General features: G+C 44.6%; 3 protein-coding genes across 7 annotated transcripts in view; 2 read left to right on the top strand and 1 right to left on the bottom strand.

Annotated features, from left to right (window-relative positions):
* The window catches only part of NIBAN1 (niban apoptosis regulator 1), a 104785-nt gene extending 99898 nt beyond the window's left edge, over window positions 1–4887 (top strand). The window contains exon 14 of the mRNA XM_079981219.1: window positions 292–4887. Within this exon, the coding sequence (XP_079837345.1) occupies window positions 292–1817 (1526 nt within the window). The 3' untranslated portion in view covers window positions 1818–4887. The remainder of the gene's footprint in view (window positions 1–291) is intronic.
* Window positions 1–23115, bottom strand: part of SWT1 (SWT1 RNA endoribonuclease homolog) — a 264858-nt gene that overhangs the window by 189051 nt on the left and 52692 nt on the right. The window lies entirely within an intron of this gene.
* The window catches only part of EDEM3 (ER degradation enhancing alpha-mannosidase like protein 3), a 37990-nt gene continuing 24228 nt past the window's right edge, over window positions 9354–23115 (top strand). Inside the window, exons 1-6 of one of the 2 annotated variants that reach the window (XM_079981250.1) lie at window positions 9354–9669; window positions 14110–14155; window positions 17668–17768; window positions 19643–19682; window positions 20531–20643; window positions 22070–22223. In XM_079981250.1, the coding sequence (XP_079837376.1) occupies window positions 9482–9669; window positions 14110–14155; window positions 17668–17768; window positions 19643–19682; window positions 20531–20643; window positions 22070–22223 (642 nt within the window). In that variant the 5' untranslated portion in view covers window positions 9354–9481. The remainder of the gene's footprint in view (window positions 9670–14109; window positions 14156–17667; window positions 17769–19642; window positions 19683–20530; window positions 20644–22069; window positions 22224–23115) is intronic. The other variant, XM_079981251.1, reaches the window with a different exon arrangement.

Below are 23115 nucleotides of genomic sequence, written 5' to 3' on the forward strand. Positions count from 1 at the left end.
ACTTCTCGCAACCACATCCAGCAGGAGCCTTTGTGTAACCCCCCCTTACCCCCCCTTACCTCCTGTCAAGCTCTTGCTAGTCCCTTCTGCCCTCTAGACTTAGCCAAGCTTATTCATGAGTGGGATTCAAGGACAGAAACCCAGCAAATCAACAATTTATTTGGGAAGGGACAATCCCCACCTCCTGGGTTTTCTAGGATTGTGTGTCATTTTCCTGCTTTCCTCTCCACCTTTACACATCCTTTGGCTGAATTTCTTTTCTCCCCACTTTTTTGTTTATTTCCTGCTTAGTGATAAAAGAGGCTGCCCACTTGAAGAAACATAACCTTTATGAGGAAGTGCACTTGCCTTGTGAAAGTGTTTCCAGTCTGAGTGATCTAAAGACCCCTTCGGGATCAGCGCAAGCCAGCCCAGCTAGGAAGCCTTCCGCCAGCTTGATAGAGACATTGGCTACTGACACTCAGAGTAATGAAGTGTTTGCCCCGGAAAAATTGGCTCAGGATGGATGCCACGAGGCTAGGAACAAAAGTGAAGAGATTTCCAGTACTCTGTCTAGCATTCCTACTGGAGGAAGGGAAGAGAAGATGGACCCACAGCTTCTCACTGTGGTAGAAACAAGTTTGGGTGGAAGCACAGAAAGTGAAAATAAGGTACCCGAGGAAGAGGAAAATCTTCCGGTTCTCGGAGGTGTGGATGAAATAAGAAGATTGCTGACTGTGACTGTTGAACTGCCAGCAGATCCTCCGTCTGAGAAGAAGGAAAAAGTTCATGAAAGTGGGCTTCTAACGCCACAGGAACCTGCGGAAGCGAAGGATAAGGAAGAGGAAAGGAACGTAGAGGAATGTCAAACAGATGAGATGCATGAACCTTCTGAAGTGCGTTTTCCACCCAGCACAGAAGCTGCCGATACAAACACAACAGCTATTTCTCTTCCACCCAGTGAAGAAAGTGGTCCTATAAACGTGACAAGAATTTCTCTTCCACCCAGTGAAGAAGGAGATTATATAAACGTGACAAGAATTTCTCTTCCATCCAGTGAAGAAGGGGATTATATAAACGTGACAAGAATTTCCCTTCCACCCAGTGAGGAAGGGGACTATATAAACGTGACAAGTGTCTCTGGGGAAGGGCGCTACATTACTCACCCAGATCCTTCCAAGGTGTGTGAAGAACTAGGTCTTAGCCCAGGGGCAGAGTCTGAGACAAAGATCAGCGTATGGTACACGGATGTGAAGAGTGACAGCCCTGATGGCCAATCTCAAACAAAGCCAGATGCTGAAAGTGAAAAATCTGGCCAGAGGGAAGGAGACCTTTCCCCTCTTCCTCATGTCCCTATAGATGAGAAGTCACAGGTAGTACAACATGCTGAAATTAGAAAGCATGACCAGGAAAGAGAAGAGCTTCCTTCTCTTAAGTCAGTCCCAGTGGATGACCATTTCCAAACAGGGCATTACATTGAAGATCTAAGATCTGACTTGCCGGAAACAGAAGTCCCCCCTCTTCATTCTGTTCTGACCGAAGTGGATTCTCTCTCCTTCCCGGCCTGCTCTGCTGAAGCACAAGAGTCCATTTTGAATATTGCAAAGTTGGCAATAGCGTCAATAAATCTGCCAGTTCCTCCAGAAGCCAAAGAGACTGAAGGTAGCGATGCGGAGGTGTCAGTGAAGTTAGACTCCAAAGGCTTCAGCTCTGCTCAGGAGGAAGATTTGAAGCAAGCAAATGTGCCTTTGCCAAGTGCAGAAGATGCAGTCGAAGGGGGAAAAGATGGAAGGGGAGATACTGGGGGCAACTGTCCTGAGCCACAGTCTGAGAAATGAAAAAGGTTATATTGGCTATCTAAAGCCCATCCTTGCAGGTTTTATGATCAGAGTACCCTTAAAATTAGAAGAGAGAGGTCTATTCAAACTCTCAAATCCTATTCGAGAGCACTCTTACATGTTGAATCTCCAGCTCCTTGAGAATGCTGATAGTCTGAGTCATCTTTCCTTTGCCACTTACTACTTCTTGTTCGTCGTTCGTTCCCACAACTTGGAAGCTGGCCTCCAAAGACTACTTGCTCTCACCAAAGTGGTGAAGACTTGAGTGACCTGTCAGCGACAGAACTCATTAAACATTTGAAATTGCTTTAAAACTGAGAATATATTCATTGAGGCCGATGACCCACTCATGGGAATGAGACCTGTAGCCAGGGGTCAGTAGAACTTACAAGGACCTGATAAAATCAAATAACCATTAAGGGAGAGTAAAAATCTGCATGAAACATGCTAAGAAGAAAACGCTGGGAAATCTCAAATGACGGGGTGAAACGATTTGCTTATTGGAATCTTGCACAACATAGTTGTGCATGTAGCTTTGACCTTTGATATAGCTGAATGATTGCATCTCTGTTTAAAAGCTTGGGCAGATTTGCCACCCACCACCCCCATTTGGCAGATACTTTGACAGTGGAGTGGTGTGATTCCATTCCTCATAGTTGTGGTTGCTATATTTAAAACTGCTAGAATAGTTGGGGCAGGTTTCTCTATCCTATTCTTCTGCACCTTTTGCAGAGCACTTTATACCTTCTTTCCAAAGAAAATGACAGATGTTTACAGCGACTTGTAACCCGTGTCTACAGCTAGGTGCTTTCGCCAGGGCCATTAAAAAACCCCAAAAATAAACCAATTTTTGTCTCAACAGTCTACGTTCTATACCAAGAAGAGCAGCATTATGAAAAATGCATATATTATGCAAACTAAGGAGATTTGCATATTTGTTACATTACATAATTTATTCCGATCCTTTTAGACATGGAAAATGTGCACGACGTCAGATCACCCCAATAAATGCCTTTGCTCTTATTGGTCACAATGCTGGAAGCCAGAAGCATACGTCTTTCTTAAATGAGCAATTGAGTAGAAAATGGCCTGCACATTTTTTCTTGTACCTCTATACATAAAAGGTCTGGAGATTTACATTTTTATTTTTTTATTTTTTAAAAAAAGTCAAATTGAAAATCCAGGGAGGGGTCCTGGGACATTCTAGAAGCAGGGACAGGTTACAGTTATCTCTGAGACTCTTAGTTTTGTGGTTAAATATGCCGGTTCAGCTGTTTAAAACCAAGGTAGAAATGTAGTCTATCTGGATGACAAATAATACACCAGAACAAAGGTCCTAATTTAGAGGTAGCACCTATGAAGCTGATTTCATCCTTAGCATAGATTCAGAAACGTAACTGTACATCGTTAACATCTTTTTAGTGATTCTTTTTTGCCAAGTAAATATGCCCAAAATTGTGGGTGGGGGTGTGTGTGTTTTGCCTCAAGTGTCATAGGCAAAGGGATCTTGTGACATGCCTGGAGTGAATTAGGAGGGCCTGGCAAGGGGAGAGGGTCAGAGCGGCACAGAAAACTTGTGCCAGATGTGTGGTACTCTCTTAGTCTGTGATACACCCACTGGAAAGCTTGGCATTGCTACCGTGATGCAAGAATAAAATGGAACTAGCTCTGAATTGTCTGTATTTGACATAGGCAACACCAGTAGATTAATTCAATGGGACATTAAAAAGTTACTTCAGTTGAAGAGCGGTAGACCTACGAGTGCAAAGAGTTGGCAACTTAAAAAACAACAACCCCAAGAACCATATTGCAAATGTGTCATAAGCCAGACTGGAGTTAATTTATATATTTTAATGGCATTTAATTGATTTTGCGTATCTTGAACATGGCAGAGATGAAAGCTATCATTGGTGAAAATATAAGTTGGTGTACAATATATTTGACATTCGCATCACATATGAAAAATCTGAAAAGCCATCGCCTTGAAGAACCTTTATATTTGGATTTGAAAATAATGAAAGTTGAGCATTTCAGTGAGGGTTTAAAACGATGGACGCCACATTTTATCATACACCACATTTTATCACTTTTATCCTGAGAACTACAAACTTTGACAGTTGTCCTCTGAGAAGCAATTTCAGCCAGATTTCTTTTCAGGCAAGTGTCCATAGGATTGCAGCCTTAAATATTAGGAATCCTTGATCTGTTAGCGGACGTTTGCGAGCTGCCTAAATATGCTTGATTTGCATACACCTGTAATTTTGTTTCTGCAGTCACAAACCATTGCTTTACTATTCAAAAAGTGTTAACAAATGAAAGGATTTTTGGAGATATTTTATATCTATGGCTATATCATTCCATTTCCCCAGATTTGCAGAGTGTCCTCTTCCAGAAAGTAAGGCCTGGGATTGTGGTTTTCTTTCTCTGTAAACAAGTCACAGTTCCAGGTTTGGGAATCACACTACTCCAAAGGACATGCCTTGTAGCTTACAGTAGAGGAGGAGGAAATCAGGAGTGACCATGCGGTTATGCACCAGAATACTGCTTGTTCACAATAAGCTTTGGTTTCTGGCTTACAGTGATGTGTACAATACATGCTGTCATTCTGCTTTCCCTGTTCGGTTTCAGGAACTGGAGCTCTATAAAGCTTATTTTGTAATCAAATCCTAACCCTGTTTCTTTGGAAACCAGTCCCGCTTGTTTTGGTTGGGCATGCTTCCTCCTTCTAATGAAGCATATCTTGCACTGCAGCCTTAAAAAGGCAAATCCTTAATTCTTCTGTTTAATCTGTTTAACCAACTTGTATTTTAAGTTGTGCCCCCCCTCCCAGTTTTGCTAATTCAGAAGCTGACTTTCTAAGAAAAATTCAAACCAACAGCTAATATGTAATAGCCTCATGTGTAAAGAATTGTTTTCCCATGGGCAGGATGTCCCAGGTATCAGGGTTTTTATGTAGGTTCTTTATTTCATTTGATTAACTCTTCTGAACAGATAAATTATGAAACACAGTGTAATGTTTTTAACATTTCTCAAGTACTTAAGCCAAAATAAAATATTATTATCTCTTCCATTGTGTCTTTTCTTTAAAATGTGATTTGGTACGTATGAGGAATGTTAGATCTGTCACATAATTTCTTCATATTGTCATATACTTTTTAGAAAGGTCGTGCTCCAAAAGTCCTAATATTTTTGGGTGAAAATTAAATGTTTGCCCTGAGTCATGGTCAAAATTGACAGTTTGAACAGTCCAGAGCAGTCTACAAATTGCTCACCCACAACCCCATTCCTGCCTTACTATGCTAGAAGGCGCTTCTCTCATATTCTGATGTTCTCTATCATAAAATTTGCACCTAATAATTCATAATGACTACTCAATTCGATCAAGACATTCAAACTGTCGTTCCAGATACTAAAATTTGCGTATTTGAAGATCACTTTACAAACGCAGCAGCTGGAATTGATTGATGTCGACTTCCAACCTCAATTTGCAAAACTACCATAGTTGTCATCGAGTAAATAATAAATGCAAGAGTTTTTAGTCATTCTAACTAATCTTAGTTGTGTAAAAAAAAAGTACAATTGGTTTTCATGAATGTGAGTAGAGCAGTAGATTGCAACGGAATCCTGGATTGGTGCTCTGAGAGTGGCTGAAGAAGGAATGTTGCAGAACTGAGCAATTGCTGTAGCTTGATGGTGGATTTGCATGGCGAGGGGGCAGATATTTTTTGCAAACCAGCCTTGTTCTGAACCCTAGCCTGCAATATCAACAACAGACTACATCCCAAGGCTGCTGCAAACCACCCTCTCAAGTCACCCAAACTTTGTGATGTTTACACCCAAACCTTGCAATATCATGAGAACAAAATAGCATAGCGCTAAGAACTAGTATCAGACATCTCGTCTCGGCCTTTTGGCTAAGATCAAGTGTAGTATCTGTTCTTATCGGTTTAATATCTGATATGTCCTGTATTTGAGGACTATATATTAAATGTCTTTTTGGAGCTGGGAGATGGAATAGGGACTTGATCTGTAGCCTTATGAGGCTTTGCCCTCGGGTGCGAAAAATATTGCGCCTGGGAAAGGGAAGTGGGAGTCAACAGATACTCAAGGAATAGTTTCGGAGAAAAAGGTTTTATTTCTACCATCCATGAACTGGTAGAAGGAGCAAGTGTGATAAGTCACAAAAAGCATGCACGAGTTCACAATCATGTGAATAAGCATATATACCCCTTTCCAGTTCCCTCCCCCTTTTTCCTCCTTCCAGAGTCCTGCCCCATGCGTTCCTCTGAGCATGAACAGAAAGCTGTCTTGGGACTATTGGACTCTTGGCACCCTTCCCAGGAAAGGGGTTTCAGAGTGTTCAGATATGTTTCAATCTCTTGTTCTGGCATGGTTCCCGGACAGAAAGTAAGTTGCAATGTGGTTCTTTAGCAAGGCCAGAAGGCATCAGAAAGGCCTGAGAAACAATGGACTGTGTTCCCGACCTTTGTTGCAATCTTTTTAGTTACAGCAAGCGGAATGTTTCTGATGCTTAGCTAATGCCTTTTAGCTGCTGAGAAAAATGATTCCGAAAAGCTCTGAGAAGCTTTGAGCCTGCTTTGGTGGGGGGTGACTTCGGGCCTAGGTGAGGTCACCTGTCCTCACTTTCCTTCAGATCCACCCACTCCATGCATCGACCTGGTATTGCAGTACAGTGGACTCTCGGGTTGCGAACGTGACCGGTGTGGGATGCACGTTTGCAACCCGCAGCGGCACTTCTGCGCATGCACGGGTTGCGATTCGGCGCTTCTGCGCATGCGTGACCACCAAAACCCAGAAGTAACCCGTTCTGGTACTTCTGAGTTTCAGCGGTCCGTAACCCAAAAAAACGCAACCTCAAGCATCTGTAACCCAAAATATGACTGTACCTCCAGGAACACTGCACCTCCCTTCTGGGGAGAATATTGCTTGTTAAAAAAAATAGAGAGGGAAAAAGAACTAGTATCAGAGGGCTATTAAATATAAAATATGAATAATATCGATATCAAATAAGTCCCGAGTTAGAAAGAGCATTAATTTCCCCCCTCTCTGCTACTACTGTTGTTTCTGTGGGGGACCCGAGGGTCATCTAGTCCAGCCCCCTCTGTAAGGTAGGAATCTCAACTCAATCGTTCATGGACCATGACAGATGGCCATCCAAACCTCTGCTTTAAAACCTCAAGGGAGGAGAGTCCTGTGTGGATAGTTCAAGTCTGTAGAGCATGAGGCTCTTAATCTCAGGGTCGTGGGAGCCCCATGTTGGGCATGGGATTCCTGCATCGCAGGGGGTCCGACTAGATGACCTAGATGAATCCCAAGCTGGAATTAAGATTGGCGGAAGAAATATCAACAACCTCAGATATGCAGATGATACAACCTTGATGGCAGAAAGTGAGGAGGAGGGTGAAAGAGGAGAGTGCAACATATGGTCTGAAGCTCAACATCAAAAAGATCATGGCCACTGGTCCCATCACTTCCTGGCAAATAGAAGGGGAAGTAAAGGAGGCAGTGAGAGATTTTACTTTCTTGGGTTCCATGATCACTGCAGATGGTGACAGCAGTCACGAAATTAAAAGACGCCTGCTTTTTGGGAGAAAAGCAATGACAAACCTAAAGGTAAAGGGACTCCTGACCATTAGGTCCAGTCATGACCGACTCTGGGGTTGCGGTGCTCATCTCGCTTTAGTGGCTGAGGGAGCTGGAGTACAGCTTCCAGGTCATGTGGCCAGCATGACTAAGCTGCTTCTGGCAAACCAGAGCAGTGCACGGAAATGCCGTTTATCTTCCTGCCGGAGCGGTACCTATTTTTCTACTTGTACTTTGACATGCTTTTGAACTGCTAGGTAGGCAGGAGCAGGGACCGAGCAACGGGAGCTCACCCCGTCGTGGGGATTCGAACCGCCAGCCTTCTGATTGGCAAGTCCTAGGCTCTGTGGTTTAGACCACAGCACCACCTGCGTCCCATGACAAACCTAGAAAGCATCTTAAAAAGCAGAGATGTCACCTTGCCGACAAAGGTCCTTATAGTTAAAGCCATGGTTTTCCCAGTAGTGATGTATGGAAGTGAGAGCTGGACCATCAAGAAGGCTGATCGCCTAAGAACTGATGCTTTTGAATTATAGTTCTGGAGGAGACTCTTGAGAGCCCCATGGACTGCAAGAAGAAGGAACTCAGCCCTGAGTGCTCACTGGAAGGACAGATCCTGAAGCTGAGGCTCCAAGCCTTTGGCCACCTCATGAGAAGAGAAGACTCCCTGGAAAAGACCCTGATGTTGGGAAAGATGGAGGGCACAAGGAGAAGGGGACGACAGAGGATGAGATGGTTGGGCAGCGTTCTCGAAGCTACAAACATGAGTCTGACCAAACTGCGGGAGGCAGTGGAAGACAGGAGTGCCTGGCGTGCTCTGGTCCATGGGGTCACGAAGAGTCGGACACGACTAAACAACAAAGGGTCCTTTCCAAGTCCACAATTCTTTTTTAAAAAAATATAATTTTTATTAGATTTTCCACAATCTAACCACAAAGCAAAATGATACACAAAAACAGAAAAAGAAAAAAAGGGGGGAACAATAAACAGATAAACAATAACAACAAACTTAATTCTTCACAAATCCAACCTTTTAAACATCTTGGTTGACTTCCTCAAATCCCTCCCTTCTGAGTTTCCTTGTAATTAAAAGTAACAGCTTTCCAATATCATTATTAAACTAAAACAATTTCCAATTATAGTCCATCTTATTCACTTTTCGTAACATTCTAAATCCCATTTATTTAATTATAGCCAACTCTACTGAAATATACTCAGAGTTGCAAAGTGATTTCATGCTCTTTATTCAGCTCATAGTGGTGAGGAGGAATGAATGAAAGTCCCCTCAAGGTATCTGCTTTATATACATTATTTACACAATGGGCTGCACATGATTGGCTAATTCCGGAATTCTACTGTAAGCCAATCAGGTTGTGGATTCACTTCTATCTGGAGCATGATTGGGTAGTTCCTGCCAACCAATCATACTGCTGCATTGTTCTAGGACCAATCAGACTGCTGCATTCTGAATCCTATTGTTCTAGGACCAATCAGGCTGCTGCCTTTTGGATCCTATTGTTCTAGGGCCAATCAGACTGCTGCAGTTTGGATCCTATTCAACCCAGTACATAACATCTACAATTCTTTCCTTCTATTGATTTCCGCCCTGAGGGAAACGCTGCAAACGCGCCTCGCAAGTCCCACTCAGGACAATAAGGACCGGCTACTCTTCCCTTTTTGGTTAAATCTCCGTACGTGACATGTCACGTCCAAGCCCGGGGGCGGGGCCGTGGAAAGAGGCGCCTGCGTCCCTTGCGCGCGCGCACGGCGCGCCGGGGCCACGTCTGTGCATCCGGGAGCGCGTTGGCTCGGCCTCCACGTGACACGAACCCTCCCTCCCCACTGGCTGGCGAGCGGCGCGAGGGTCACGTGGCCGGAAAGGAAAACCCGGAAGCGGGCTAGAGGCCGGATCTCGGTTTCCTTGGCTACGACGGAGAAGGGCGGGAGGGGGGGGGAGGAAAAAAGGGCCGGTCCCTTCTTATGTCGCGGCGGCGGCGGCAGCAGTAGCAGCAGCGCTGAGGGGATGGCACAGAGCCGGGCCTAGCGAGGCAGCTGCCGCCATGAGCGGAGTAGCGGTTGGCGGCCAGGGAAGGAGCGACGGCGGAGGAGGAGGAGGCGGCGGCGGCGACTCTGCAGGCCGCTGGGCTGGCTGGAAACTGCTGGCCTTGGGCCTCCTCTCCGCGTCCTCGGTGCTGGCGGCAGCCCCGGCCGTGCAGGCCATGGGCAGGGAGGAGAAGCGGCGCCTCGGGTAAGAGCGGCGGCGGCGGGAGGGAGCGGGGGGCCCGCCTTGTTCCGCCCCCGGGCAGGTCGCCCTGTCAGGGAAGTGGCGCTGCTTTCTTCGCCTGTCACCCAAGCCTTCCTGCCGAGGTGGGGAGGAGAGGCGAGGCCCGAGCCCGGCTTCTCTTTCAGCTGCTATTAGGGTTGGGAAGGGACCCCGAGGGTCATCTAGCCCAACCCCCCCCCCTGCAACGCAGGAATCTCAAGTCGTTCCTGCCGAGGTGGGGAGGAGAGGCCCGAGCCCGGCTTCTCCTGATGGTTCTTTCAGCTGCTATTAGGGTTGGGAAGGGACCCCGAGGGTCATCTAGCCCAACCCCCCCCCCTGCAACACAGGAATCTCAAGCCTTCCTGCCGAGGTGGGGAGGCGAGGCCCGAGCCCGGCTTCTCCTGATGGTTCTTTCAGCTGCTATTAGGGTTGGGAAGGGACCCCGAGGGTCATCTAGCCCAACCCCCCCTGCAACGCAGGAATCTCAAGCCTTCCTGCCGAGGTGGGGAGGAGAGGCCCGAGCCCGGCTTCTCCTGATGGTTCTTTCAGCTGCTATTAGGGTTGGGAAGGGACCCCGAGGGTCATCTAGCCCAACCCCCCCTGCAACGCAGAAATCTCAAGCCTTCCTGCCGAGGTGGGGAGGAGAGGCCCGAGCCCGGCTTCTCCTGATGGTTCTTTCAGCTGCTATTAGGGTTGGGAAGGGACCCAGAGGGTCATCTAGCCCACCCCCCCCCTGCAACGCAGGAATCTCAAGTCGTTCCTGGCAGGCGGCCATCGAACCCTTGCTTAAAAACCACAGAGGAAGGAGAGAACCTGCGTCAAACGAGTCTCCGTGTCACGGGTCTCATAGCCCGTGAAAAGAGGGGTGGGAACACGTCAGGCGAACCTGTCGTGGTTTGCTTTCCTTCTTAGAATCATAGTTGGGAAGGAAGGGACCCCGAGGGTCATCTAGCCCAACCCCCCCAGCAACGCAGGAATCTCAACTCAAGTCGTTCCTGGCAGGCGGCCAGCCAACCCTTGCTTAAAAACCACAGAGGAAGGAGAGAACCTGCGTCAAACGAGTCTCCGTGTTCATGGGTCTCATAGTTCGTGAAAAAAGGGGTGGGAGCACGTCAGACGAACCTGACATGGTTTGCTTTTCTTCTTAGAATCATAGTTGGGAAGGAAGGGACCCCGAGGGTCATCTAGACCAACCCCCCAGCAACTCAGGAATCTCAACTCAGGTTGTTCCTAGCAGGTTGCCATCCAACCCGTGCTTAAAAACCTCGAGGAAGGAGAGAACCTGCGTCAAACGAGTCTCCGTGTTCATGGGTCTCGTAGTCTGTGAAAAAGGGGGGGAACCTGACATGGTTTGCTTTCCTTCTTAGAATCATAGTTGGGAAGGAAGGGACCCCGAGGGTCATCTAGCCCACACCCCCCCAGCAACACAGGAATCTCAACTCAAGTTGTTCCTGGCAGGCGGCCATCCAACACTTAAAACCGTCCGAGGAAGGAGAGAACCTGCGTCAAACGAGTCTCCGTGTTCATGGGTCTAGTAGTCTGTGAAAAGGGGGGGGGGGACACGTCAGGTGAACCTGACATGGTTTGCTTTCGTTCTTAGAATCATAGTTGGGAAGGAAGGGTCCCGAGGGTCATCTAGCTCAACCCCCTGGGGTCTTTCGCCCAGCGTGGGACTCGAACCCACAACCCTCATCTCCACGCTTTACCGAGGAATAATAATAAGAAGTGTGTCACTAAGAAAGAGCAGGCTGCAAGATAAAGCAAGGTGTGTTGAGAAGAGGGCCCATCAAGCGTTGCAAATAAAGCCCCCTCGGCTTGGTAGCCTGTAAATGTGTTTTATTAGTCTTTGGTCACTTTTCTTCCTCCTCTCAGCCTCTCTTTTCTCCTCCCTGTCTGGTCGCCTTGAGGGAGTTTCTGTTTGTTATAGGTGACTAGGCCAGTAAGTATTCAGAAGTCTGAGATAATAGGGTTTCTCTCAAGTCAAGAGTGGCAAGTGTGTGTGTCTTGATCTCCACCAAAACCACCCATTTTATAAATAAATGTTATTCTTCAGGTACAACTCAGAGTTGGGTGGTGGTGCAAGTAAGCTTTCCTCTTCCAACTTTTCTCTTTCATTATGCAAAATTCTCCAGAGGTGAACAGTCTACTCAGACTATAAGTACTTTGTGACTCTCTTGCTACTTGGTTTTGCTTGGAGGAGTGAGCACTTGCTCATTTGTCTACATATCTCCATAGGCATATGCTGTATGAGAGTTGAGGCTTAGCTTACAGTAGACAGCTACACATGCTTGAGCTGAAAGTTTGTGAAAAGTTAGCATTTCCAAGGGGAGTGAAGGTCTAATCTTGTGTGAAGTATCTGTTGTCAGCTATTTGAGGCACATCCTGGTGGGTTACTGTGGGAAATAGGAGTGTATGCACCTTTGGTCAGATTTAGCAAATCATGAACCCCATGAACTGGGGTTTTCCTGTTTTGTAGCCTGGTCTGCTAGAGCGGTGCAGCTGGCCAAGCAGACAAGTTGGCAGCTGGTATGAAAAGTGTTATCCAGCTGATAGAGATAAAAAGCATTTCTTGCTTCTGTAAAATGCAATTCTGTTTATGTTTACTTGGAAGTAAACCTCATGCTTCAGTGAAACTTGCTCTGAAGTAAGTACATAAGATAGCAGCCTAAATCTTACACCAATTTGGGAGTGCATCTCATTGATTTCATGGGACTTCCTTCTGAGTAAACATGCATATGATCAGGGTATAGAATTGGTTAAAATGATGCTTGGTTAAATACACAGCAGCGATGCCCTATTGAAGTAATGAATTGTCCATAAATTGAACAATGATTGCTGACAAGGTGAAATTAACATAAAGGAATAAAAGCTTATATATGAAATTTCTTGCTCCAAATTGTTTTTATATTTTATTTGGTGCTTATATATTTTAATTTATTGTTCAAGGTGAGGAAGGGGGCAAGACAGATACTTAAAGAAAGGGCATGTGATGCTGCACGTGATCATGTCAGGATTGCAAAGGGACACAAAGAGCAGAGCCACGAATGTTTTCTGTTTCATGCATTTTCTTTAAACCCTGCTGTGAAAGCAAAGGAGGTAAAGGTGGAAGCACTGACAATAACCTGTGGGATTTTTCTGAGACTGTCAGTGTGAAATATGCCATCCATCACACTTCCTACCCTCGACAAGTTATGCAAATATTCAATGTTGGTTCATTATTTGTGGCTACTGTTCACAACATGTGCCTTTCTGAAAAATAGCTAGGGCAAAATGGGTGCGCCTCTAGTACTTCTTCTTAGATACAGGGCATTGGAAGATGAAATGTATTAAAACGGCACGCCTACAGATTATAGGCATGCATTGAAATTCTTGTGATTGGCATCACTGGGAAATAAAAGCCATGTGAATAAGCTGGCCTGGATCTAGATACGTCAAAGAAGTGAGTCAGTTAAATGCCTTGTAAGCCCGTACAGGGAAATCTGGTAGGGAAAGACAGGACTCCACAGGGCCATCTGGTGTCACAGTGTATATCACATATACAACACATATAAAATACTTTTTCTTTACCAATCTAGCTGGGTCCCTGGAGGGCCCAAGAAGCTATGCTAATCAGTCCAAGTGGGGCTGCACCCTCCCATTTTCAGACTTACCATTTCACTTATGCCTTCTTTAGTAATTAGAGGAAATAAGGATCTTTTCCTACATTTTGCAAGCCATATTTTCAGTTCTGCCAACCTTCCCCAACCTGGTTCCCTTTAGAAGTTTAGATATTCTGAACCACAACTGCTATCATTCCTATCATTTGCTTTGCTGGGTTTTAACTGAATATACTTTGTCTTTTACAATACATTGCAGCTTTAGGTAGTATTGTTTTCCTTTATACCCCGAACTGACAAATTATGACTGATAAGAGCCTAAGTATCTTGTTTACTACATGTTGATAGTCTTTTAAAATCTCTTGGTGCAGTGGTCGCTGAGGCCCACTGAGACTGGTAGGGTGGAAGGCAGGGAGGCCGATCAGTACATGGAGGCAGAGCCAATGGCACACAGAGCAAATGGATTCCAGGTTTGCCTCCATCATCCTCCCTACTGAGGTCTATAGGAGCAACAGTTCAGGAGGCAGAAAGCGACAGGCAGTGCCACAAACCTTGTATGGGACCCGGAAGTGTCTCCGGACAGCGCTGGCCCCTGGCCTCTTAAGTGAGATGGGCGCACAACCCCAGAGTCTGTCAAGACTGGCCCGTACGGGCAGGGGTACCTTTACCTTTACCTTTTAAGAAAGGCAGGCAGATGAGGGTGGACTGAGGTTGGTGCAGCAGTGCTCTGCTTGACCTAAATGTGATGAATTGTTTCTGTTTAAACCTCATGGTCAGAGAAGGTTTTACTTCACCAGCTAAATCATTTTCGTTTTTGTCTCTTCTGCAGGAATCAAGTAGTGGAAATGTTTGATCATGCCTATAGTAATTACATGGTGAGTAAAATGACTATATGTACTTTTAAATAACTGCTTTCTTCTACCTTGACTCAGTGTATCACATATCATGTTAAGCCATAGCTTAAAACAAACTATGATATCTGTGGTTGAGCAGTGTTCTGGTCCATGGTGCTCCAAAGTTGCCGCTGTGCTCCTACTGCCATCGTGACACCGACAAATAATCCAGAGTCAAAACCCATCCTTGTGGCATGTTTGAAGAGAACCACAATTTGCTCTTCACTCACTGGTTGTGGTTTGTTCTGGGGAAATAAAGTACACGCCTACGTTCAGATGACACAACAAGTCAGACTTGCAGCCAGTATCTTGCAGCCACATATTGTTTGTTCATATTGAATCATAGTCTGTTTTACACTATGGTTTAATGTGACGTATGAACCAGGCCACTCTGAGAGAGATTCATAAGGTATAAACATATGGCCAATTTCATTATTTTATTTTTTAGGATTATAATCTTGTGTTCTAATCCTATATGGAAGCAAGTTCAGTTGCTGTTAAGTGACACTCCTAGACTGCAACGAGGCTATGGTTGTGGTCCTGCATAGTCTTAATAGGATTTACTTCTGAGTTTTGTCTGTAATGTTGTAACTATAAGTACTTAAGCACCTGATTTAGTTGTTACACTAAACCATGGTTGAGAGAGCATAGTTGTGGTTTGATGTAATGTCTGTATTCACAGACTAGCTAGCAGACTAAAATTGGAAACATGGTTTGAGATGGATCAGCATGTGCTTACAGTTTGGCATGATACCTGAATTAAATTGTAGTTGTGACTGTTGCTCCACAGCTGGAAGGAAAATGAACGCAGAGAAACTGCTTTGAACCTTAGTTTCTAAATATTAGGAAGCTCAAATGATGGACTATGGTTTGCACTAACCATGATTTAGTGTGCTATCAAAATTCAGCCATAGAATACAACAAATCTGTGAATTTGTCATAGTGTGATTACTGCAGGGTTTTTATATTTGCTTTTTGACGCCACTTAGATAATAGATCGTAGAATCATCTTGTTGGACGCGACCATGAGGATCATCTAGTCCTGCAGTGCAAGAATCCTTTGCCCAATGTGGGGCTTGAACCCACAGCCCTGAAATTAAGAGTCATGCTCTACCAACTGAGCTATCCCTACGGGCAACTTGCACCTGCTTAAATAGCTGTCTCTTGAGAGTTACTTGTACACACCTAAGTTTTACATCTGTTAACTGTTCTACAGTTAATAGATGTGAGAATTGACTAACCTACATAAAACTTATAAATAATGCCAATATCAGTTTTTTAAAACCCAGCAGAGCACTTAACATATTAGGAATGCTATTTTTATCCCCTCAAATTCCTTGTGATGTAGATGATCCTCATTTTACAGGTGAGAACTATGGCAAAGGGAAAACACCTGCCTGCTTAGCTAACAAGGGCAGTTTGATAAGTGATGTTCTGATAAGGTATCCTTATGTTCTGATAACATTTTTACCTTATGTTCTGATAACAAATAGCATGGCACAGGCACCTGGGATTGCAAGCTCTGTGATTTAGCAAGTTCCTGGTGAAATCTCACTCCTCCCACAAATTCTCCACATGCTAGAACAAGCCACTATTCTTTTTATTACGCCTCTGTTCAGTGAGGGCAATAGTAATCTTCTTACAGGGGTATGGTAAACATTATTGACCCAGTGTATGAAAAGCACTTGGAGCAATGCAGGTAGTTCAAGTGGGCCTCTGCAACAACAAAATGTTGCAGTGATAATCGCTACTGTTTAGGTTTCCAGCCACACCATGTTTGCTGAGCATAGAATGCACACACTGATGCCCCGTCCTAGCTGCTTCATGGCTCTGTCCTTTTATTTATGTGGATAATTTTCGCTTCTGTTCTTGGGGACACATAAAAATAATTCCTCTGTATAAACTAGCAAATCGCCTCTCTAGACATTTAGATGGTGTTTAGGGTTAGGGTTATAGACCCAGTCCTTCCATTCTACTACCCCCTCCCAAAAAAAAACAACCCTCTGGTTGTCCAGTTTATGCTCTCAACAGTCAATTTTATGTGGGCACTGATTTTACTAACCATGTTTTTTACTAAATATTTTTGCAAACCTCAGAGTTTCCCTAAATCTGCTAATACCATCTCCTTGTACATAGTTCACTCCAGTTTGGCAATAAGCAACAGTGGTCAAAGTACTGAATCTGAGTTAGAGTGTGGGATTATTGTTAAGAAGGAGCAATGGAATTCAAATTTACACTGCTTGGTGTGAAATACAAGTGCATATAGCAGCTTATTAATAGTTTGTGGTTGTTGTGTATTGGCTTCATACTGTCTTGACACAGACACAGACAGTGCGTTTTACTCATGTACAGTTTACATAAATGATGCTCTGTTGTTACGTGTTTAGGAATAAAATGCAGTCTTTGAGACAATGGTGCGGATTTGAACCCTAATTATTAAACAATTCTATGGCCTTATAAACTGTGTGTTGTAAGGTTGTTGTTTTTGTTTGTTACTATGTTATGTATTTTTGTGTTTTTTTATATTGTAAACTGCTTTGTGACCCTCCAGTGAAGGGTAGTGTAGAAACACAACAAACAAACAAAGTCCGTTGTGCATAAGGTGTTAGGAAATGTCCTTCAGTAGACTTTAAAACTGAACCTCTCTTGTGGAAGGGAAACACCATAGTGAGCTTGGATTGTACCTTTTGCAGGGAAATAGTGGCTTTCTGTTCTACATTTGTAGCATGAAATGTTTGGGTTATGTGAAAGCATGACTTGGCATATCCTGGAAGCTTTCAAGGCAAAAGGATATGTATTTGCCACGTATACTAGGGTATTAAATAAACGAATTGTATTTCTTGTGTTTGCGAACCTGGCAAACAAGATTATGGTTTTGTACTTTATCAGATGGTATGATAGTGACATGTTCTGCAGGCTGCCATAAAGTGCTGATTTTTACTGCTGCTTTAATTTTGTTTTGTTTTGAAGGTAAATCTGCTACATAACAAAATATAACCTATGTTCCCATTATTAAACACAGTATATAACAGGAAGCTTTCTGCCTGTAGTTAACAGTGCAATTCCATACGTGTCTAGTTGAATATATGTTTCACTGAGTTCTATGGGGTTAGGATTGCAGCTTAAAAATAGTTGTTTTCCATTGGGGTTTTATAAAGAATTGCACAGGGCTTGTAACCTTGCACCAGTGTTGAATTTTCCACACTTCTATGGGGTGATGCTGAGGAGGTGCAAATGCTCCTATTTGCTTCCAAAGAAATATGAAATGAGATACAAACTTGGAGATCTCATCTGTCAGTATCTGGATTATTTGGAGAACTTCATTGTTAATACAGTGGCCATAGCTTGGGTAACTTATATTTTGTATTCAATACACATATACTTGCATACGTTTATATGTGTATGTTTCAGTAGTCATGTCCATTTTGTTGTTCCCTAACCACCAACGTACCCCAAATTTCAGCATACTCTTTGCACTTTTTTGCATTAAACAGGAACATGCCTACCCAGCCGACGAGCTCATGCCTTTAACTTGCCGTGGAAGAGTTCGTGGTCAAGAACCAAGTCGTGGAGATGTGGATGATGCCTTGGGAAAGTTAGTACTTCGAAATAATTCTAGTTATGTGAAATAGCAAAAATCTTGTTTCAAGTTCGGTGCTGTAGAAACACAGCCCCACATGCCTTATAAAGAAACACACAGGCAAATGCATTCATTTCCACAGTCTTTGGATATAATAATGTGGAAATAACCCCTGGACCCAGGCACTTTATGGAATCTTCATTGGGAAGTGGGCCCTGCCCATGCAGTCCTTTTTTGCCACAAAAAAATACATAAGCAGAATCTATTTGCAAAGGCTTTTGTTCATACAAGCTCTAGCTTTCACTAAGGGTTTTATGGAAAGTAGAGCAAAGCTCTATTCCCATGCCACACAACTTGCGAAGTTTGTATTGTGGAACCATAAGTCAATGCCACTCCCTCCTTCCATCTAGCTATATTGCTTCATGGCTGGAATAAGTTGCAGTTGGTTACTTCCTTTATGATCTAAACCACTGAGCCTCTTGGGCTTGCCAATCAGAAGGTCGGTGGTTCGAATCCCCACAACGGAGTGAGCTCTCGTCGCTCTCTCCCAGCTCCCGCCAACCTAGCAGTTCAAAAGCACACCGGTGCAAGCAGATAAATAGGTGCTGCTGTGGCAAGAAGGTAAACGGTGTTTCCATGTGCTCTGGTTTCCGTCACAGTGTTCCGTTGTGCCAGAAGCGGTTTAGTCCTGCTGGCCACATGACCCGGAAAGCTGTCTGCGGACAAACGCCAGCTCCCTCGGCATGAAAGCAAGTTGAGTGCTGCAACCCCATAGTCGCCTTTGTCTGGACTTAACCATTCAGGGGTCCTTTACCATTTTACCTTACTTCCTTTGTAGTACAGTCATACCTCGTGTTGAAGTAGCGTCAGGGTAAGTATTTTCGGGTTGCGTGCTGCAGGGACCCAGAAGTAATGGAGTGCATTACTTCTGGGTTTTGTCACTCATGCATGCGCAGACGGTCAAAATGACGTCACGCACATGTGCAGAAGTGGCGAATCGTAACCCGCACACGCGGGTTGCGTTCGCTTCTGGATGCGAACAGGGCTCCGGAACGGATCCCATTCTCATCCAGAGGTACCATTGTACTTAAAGTAAAGGTAAAGGTACCCCTGCCCGTACGGGCCAGTCTTGACAGACTCTGGGGTTGTGCGCCCATCTCACTTAAGAGGCCGGGGGCCAGCGCTGTCCGGAGACACTTCCGGGTCACGTGGCCAGCGTGACATCGCTGCTCTGGTGAGCCAGAGCCAGAGCCAGAGCCGCACACGGAAACGCCGTTTACCTTCCCGCTGGTAAGCGGTCCCTATTTATCTACTTGCACCCGGAGGTGCTTTCGAACTGCTAGGTTGGCAGGCGCTGGGACCGAGCAGCGGGAGCGCACCCCGCCGCAGGGATTCGAACCGCCGACCTTTCGATCGGCAAGCCCTAGGCGCTGAGGCTTTAACCCACAGCGCCACCTGCGTCCCTACCATTGTACTTATTTGGATGAAATTCCATACACCAAATATGTGGTAAATTTTTGCACATTTGGCCTAAAAACTGGATACTGAAAATGGTGGAGTTCTGACATCTGTGGCAGCATTTGTCTGGGAGTGGGCAGGTACCAATGTGTAATGGCCTTGAAGCTACACAGAAAATACAAGAATTGCAGACAGCATCTTGTTTCACTAGGTGTGAGGACTATGAAGAGAGCGCTAGTTTTGTTCCTCCTGCGCACTCAAAACATGCACCATGAAGTTCTGGCTCCTTTGCACCGGAACTTCTCCATTCAAACTGATTTTTTCTTAGTTAGTAATAATGTGTCATACTGTTTTTTGGATGTTTTGCTGTCGCTACAGATAAAGTGTACTGGGTTCTAATGTGTTCTTCTGCTTGCTTCTCCCCCACTCAGGTTTTCACTGACACTGATTGATACTTTGGACACTCTTGTGGTAAGTTGGGTCACTTCTGAATGTTATACTTGCACTTCCATTTTTTAGAAGTAAATTCTTTGACGTGTGTGTAACTTATGGTTTAAGTCTACTTTAATCAGATGGCTTTAGAGACCTTTATTATTATGAAGAAAAACGGTTTCCGCATTGTATTGCAAATAAAAAGTGGTTTCCTGATAGTCTCAGACTTAGGACCAGCCTTGGAGAATACAAGAGTATTAATACTGTGAGACCCGACCAGCCTGCTTGCTCTGTATCGCATTCTCCTCTTCCATACCAGGAACTCTTTTGAACTTATCCCTCTCCTGTCAACTTGTACTTGATCTCTTCCTGCTTGTATCACCTCCTTGCTTCTTTTGCACATTCTATTTCTTTTTGCCCTCACAGACTTGGATGACTCAGGAGGAACTGTGGGTGCTTTTGAAATAAGTGTAGTTAATTTCCCTTCTCCCTACACCCACCTTGCAATTCAGCCCACACTTAATTGCGACATTACAAAACTTCTGAAAGTGGGTTTAACAGTGAGTGGCATGGTAAATATGAGTGGAGCTGCCAGCTCAGTATGTTGAATGTATCGGATGATGAATTGATCATGTGCCTAACATCCACATTCCTGATATGTTTATTTAGCCACATAAGTTGACCTCTGGAGGTAAGGTTCAATTTCCCACGAGTATAGTTTCCCCAGATCCAAGCGATCTTACAGGTCTTGTGTAATATACTGGAAGTTTGAAACCTGCCCAAAAGTCAGTTGCCCAGTTTGGGAGGATATCTGTAATTAACCTCCTCATTAATAAGTTTCACAGCAGGGAGGATCAAATTGTTTACAGCAAATTTTTGTTTTGCAGGTGTTAAATAAAACCAAAGAGTTTGAAGAGGCTGTCAAAAAAGTGATCAGAGATGTTAATTTAGACAACGACATTGTAGTATCAGTGTTTGAAACTAACATAAGAGTCCTTGGGTAAGTTTGATGCCAGAGGAAAACAAACCACATTTCAGTTTGTCGAGTTCTGGTACTTTCTGTGCTGCTTTTTAGTCGGAGGTGAATATGCCTGTTCCATAAGTGTTTAAGAATAATAGAAATTGTGCGTCTGTTACCTTAAGAAACAGGCAGCAAAAGTTTTAGTTCTAGCTTTTCCTGCATTCATCTCCACTTAGCTGCAACCTTGCATGCTCAAATCCTTAGAAGTGTCCTTTGGTGAAAGTTTGATAGCTGAAATAATATATACCGTGGGCATTTCCCCCTACTTGTGGGAAATGTTTGCATAAGGACTAGATAAGTTAAAGACCTAAAAGCTGAGATGGCCTAAGATTTGGATGGCTTTAAAGGGGGATTAGACAGATTCACGTGGGATAAAACTAGCAATGGATAAATGTTGCCTCTATGCCCAGAAGCAACAGCCCTCTGAATGCAAGTTCCTCGAGCACAACAGCGAGAGACACCGTCTGCCCTTCTGTCCTGCTTTCTTACAGACACCTTGTTGGTTACTGTAGGAAACCGGATCCTGGACTAATCTAGGCTTTTAGTCTAACCTGGCAGAGCTCTTCTTAAGTTCTCTGGAAGTTACATTCTGTTCTGCATATTTTGCATGATTTCTACATTCCAGTGGAATAGCAGTATAGTGGTAGCTCCGGTTGCAAACGCGATCCATTCCAGAGGTCTGGCCGGATCCTGAGGTTTTCACAACTGGAGAGACCACTTCTGCTCACGCACGTGCAACGGTAGAGTGCTTCTGCTCATGCGCGCGCGGCAAAAACCCGGAAGTATACTTCCAGGTTCGCCGCTTACGTATCCTGAAGTTTACGTAACCGGAGGGATACATAAGCGGAGGTACGACTGTATATACATAGCCCCATTTTAAACGTCTTCTCCAGAAGTGAAGAGCATTTAGATCTGTTGACTTTATTTTCTGCTACTCGACTGACATTTGGAACTGATACAGATCGTGTTTTGTAATGGTTAGGGTGTTGGTTTATGAGCTAGGAGACTGGGGTTTGAATCCCCACTCAGCCACAAAGTTCACTTGTTGATCTTGGGTCAATCACTGTCTCTCAGCCTAATCTACCTCACAGGGTTGTTCTGAAGATAAAACGGGGGTGGGCAACCGTGTACACCACCTTGAGCTCCTGGAAGGGAATGGGAAATGTAATAAATATGTGAAATAAATGTGCTAACCGCAGTTTAAGGAAGCGGTTTGCAGGGAGATGTAATCCATACTCCCCAACTTGCTGTTCTGCTCTGCTCCAGTGATGTCTGGGGTCAATGTCGGCCCCCATTGAGAAAGTGCTAATGCTTGAACGTTTGGCACCAGCCCTTAAGCAATACCATGTTTGAGCTCGGTATATTTATGTGCTGAATTTCATTGTTGTCCTTTCTGTGTATTTAGAGGTCTTTTAGGTGGGCACTCAGTAGCAATCATGCTGAAAGAGAAGGGCGAAGACATGCAATGGTACAACGGAGAACTTCTGCATATGGCAAAACAGTTGGGCTACAAGCTTTTGCCAGCTTTTAACACCACCAGCGGTCTTCCATATCCACGAGTAAGTATATAATGTACAGTGGTGCCTCGCAAGACGAAATGAATCCGTTCCGTGAGGCTCTTCGTATAGCGGTTTTTTCGTCTTGCGGAGCAAGCCCATTGACAGCTTAGCGGATTAGCGCTATTAGCGGTTTAGCGGCTTTTAGCGGATCAGCTGATAAGCGGCTTATCAGCGGATCAGCTGATAAGCGGCTTAGGGCTTAGGAAAAGGGGGAAAAAAGGGAAAAAACCCCGCAGGAACTCGCAAGACATTTTAGTCTTGCGAAGCAAGCCCATAGGGAAATTCGTTTTGCGAAGCGCCTCCAAAACGGAAAACCCTTTCGTCTAGCGGGTTTTCCGTCTTGCGAGGCGTTCGTCTTGCGGGGCACCACTGTATTGTGAGGGCAGTTGATAATTTTGTTTCTTGTTGATTTAGATATAATTTCTCATAGAATCCTAGAATTGTAGTGTTGGAAGGGACCACAAGGGTCATCCAGTCCAATCCTCTGCAATGCAGTAATCTTTTGCCCAATGTGGGGTTTGAACCCACAACCCTAAGAGTAAGAGTCTCACGCTCTACTGACTGAACTATCCCATGGTATATTTTCATATCTCTTGATTGCAAGATGTAAATCTGTTAAGAAGCGTACGTTACCAGTTAATCCTGTTTGCAGCTTATTTCGTATTTAAAACAATTGCCACCATTTCTCTCCTGTGCCCTTTAATTTTCAAGTTCTCTGTTCCAAGCACGCTGTATGCTTGAAGGCAGGAATACTGCCAGAGTTTACTGTGAACTTGCTGTTCTCTCCAATCTAAATGGCAAGCTGTTCTTGAACTCAAAACACCAGAGATTTCAGTGTTGGGAACTGCTGCCGCAAACTTCAGAAACGATTATAGCTACATGTTGACGACTC

This window comes from Podarcis cretensis (assembly GCF_951804945.1).
Source record: "Podarcis cretensis genome assembly, chromosome: 6".
NCBI classification, from domain to species: Eukaryota; Metazoa; Chordata; class Lepidosauria; order Squamata; family Lacertidae; genus Podarcis; species Podarcis cretensis.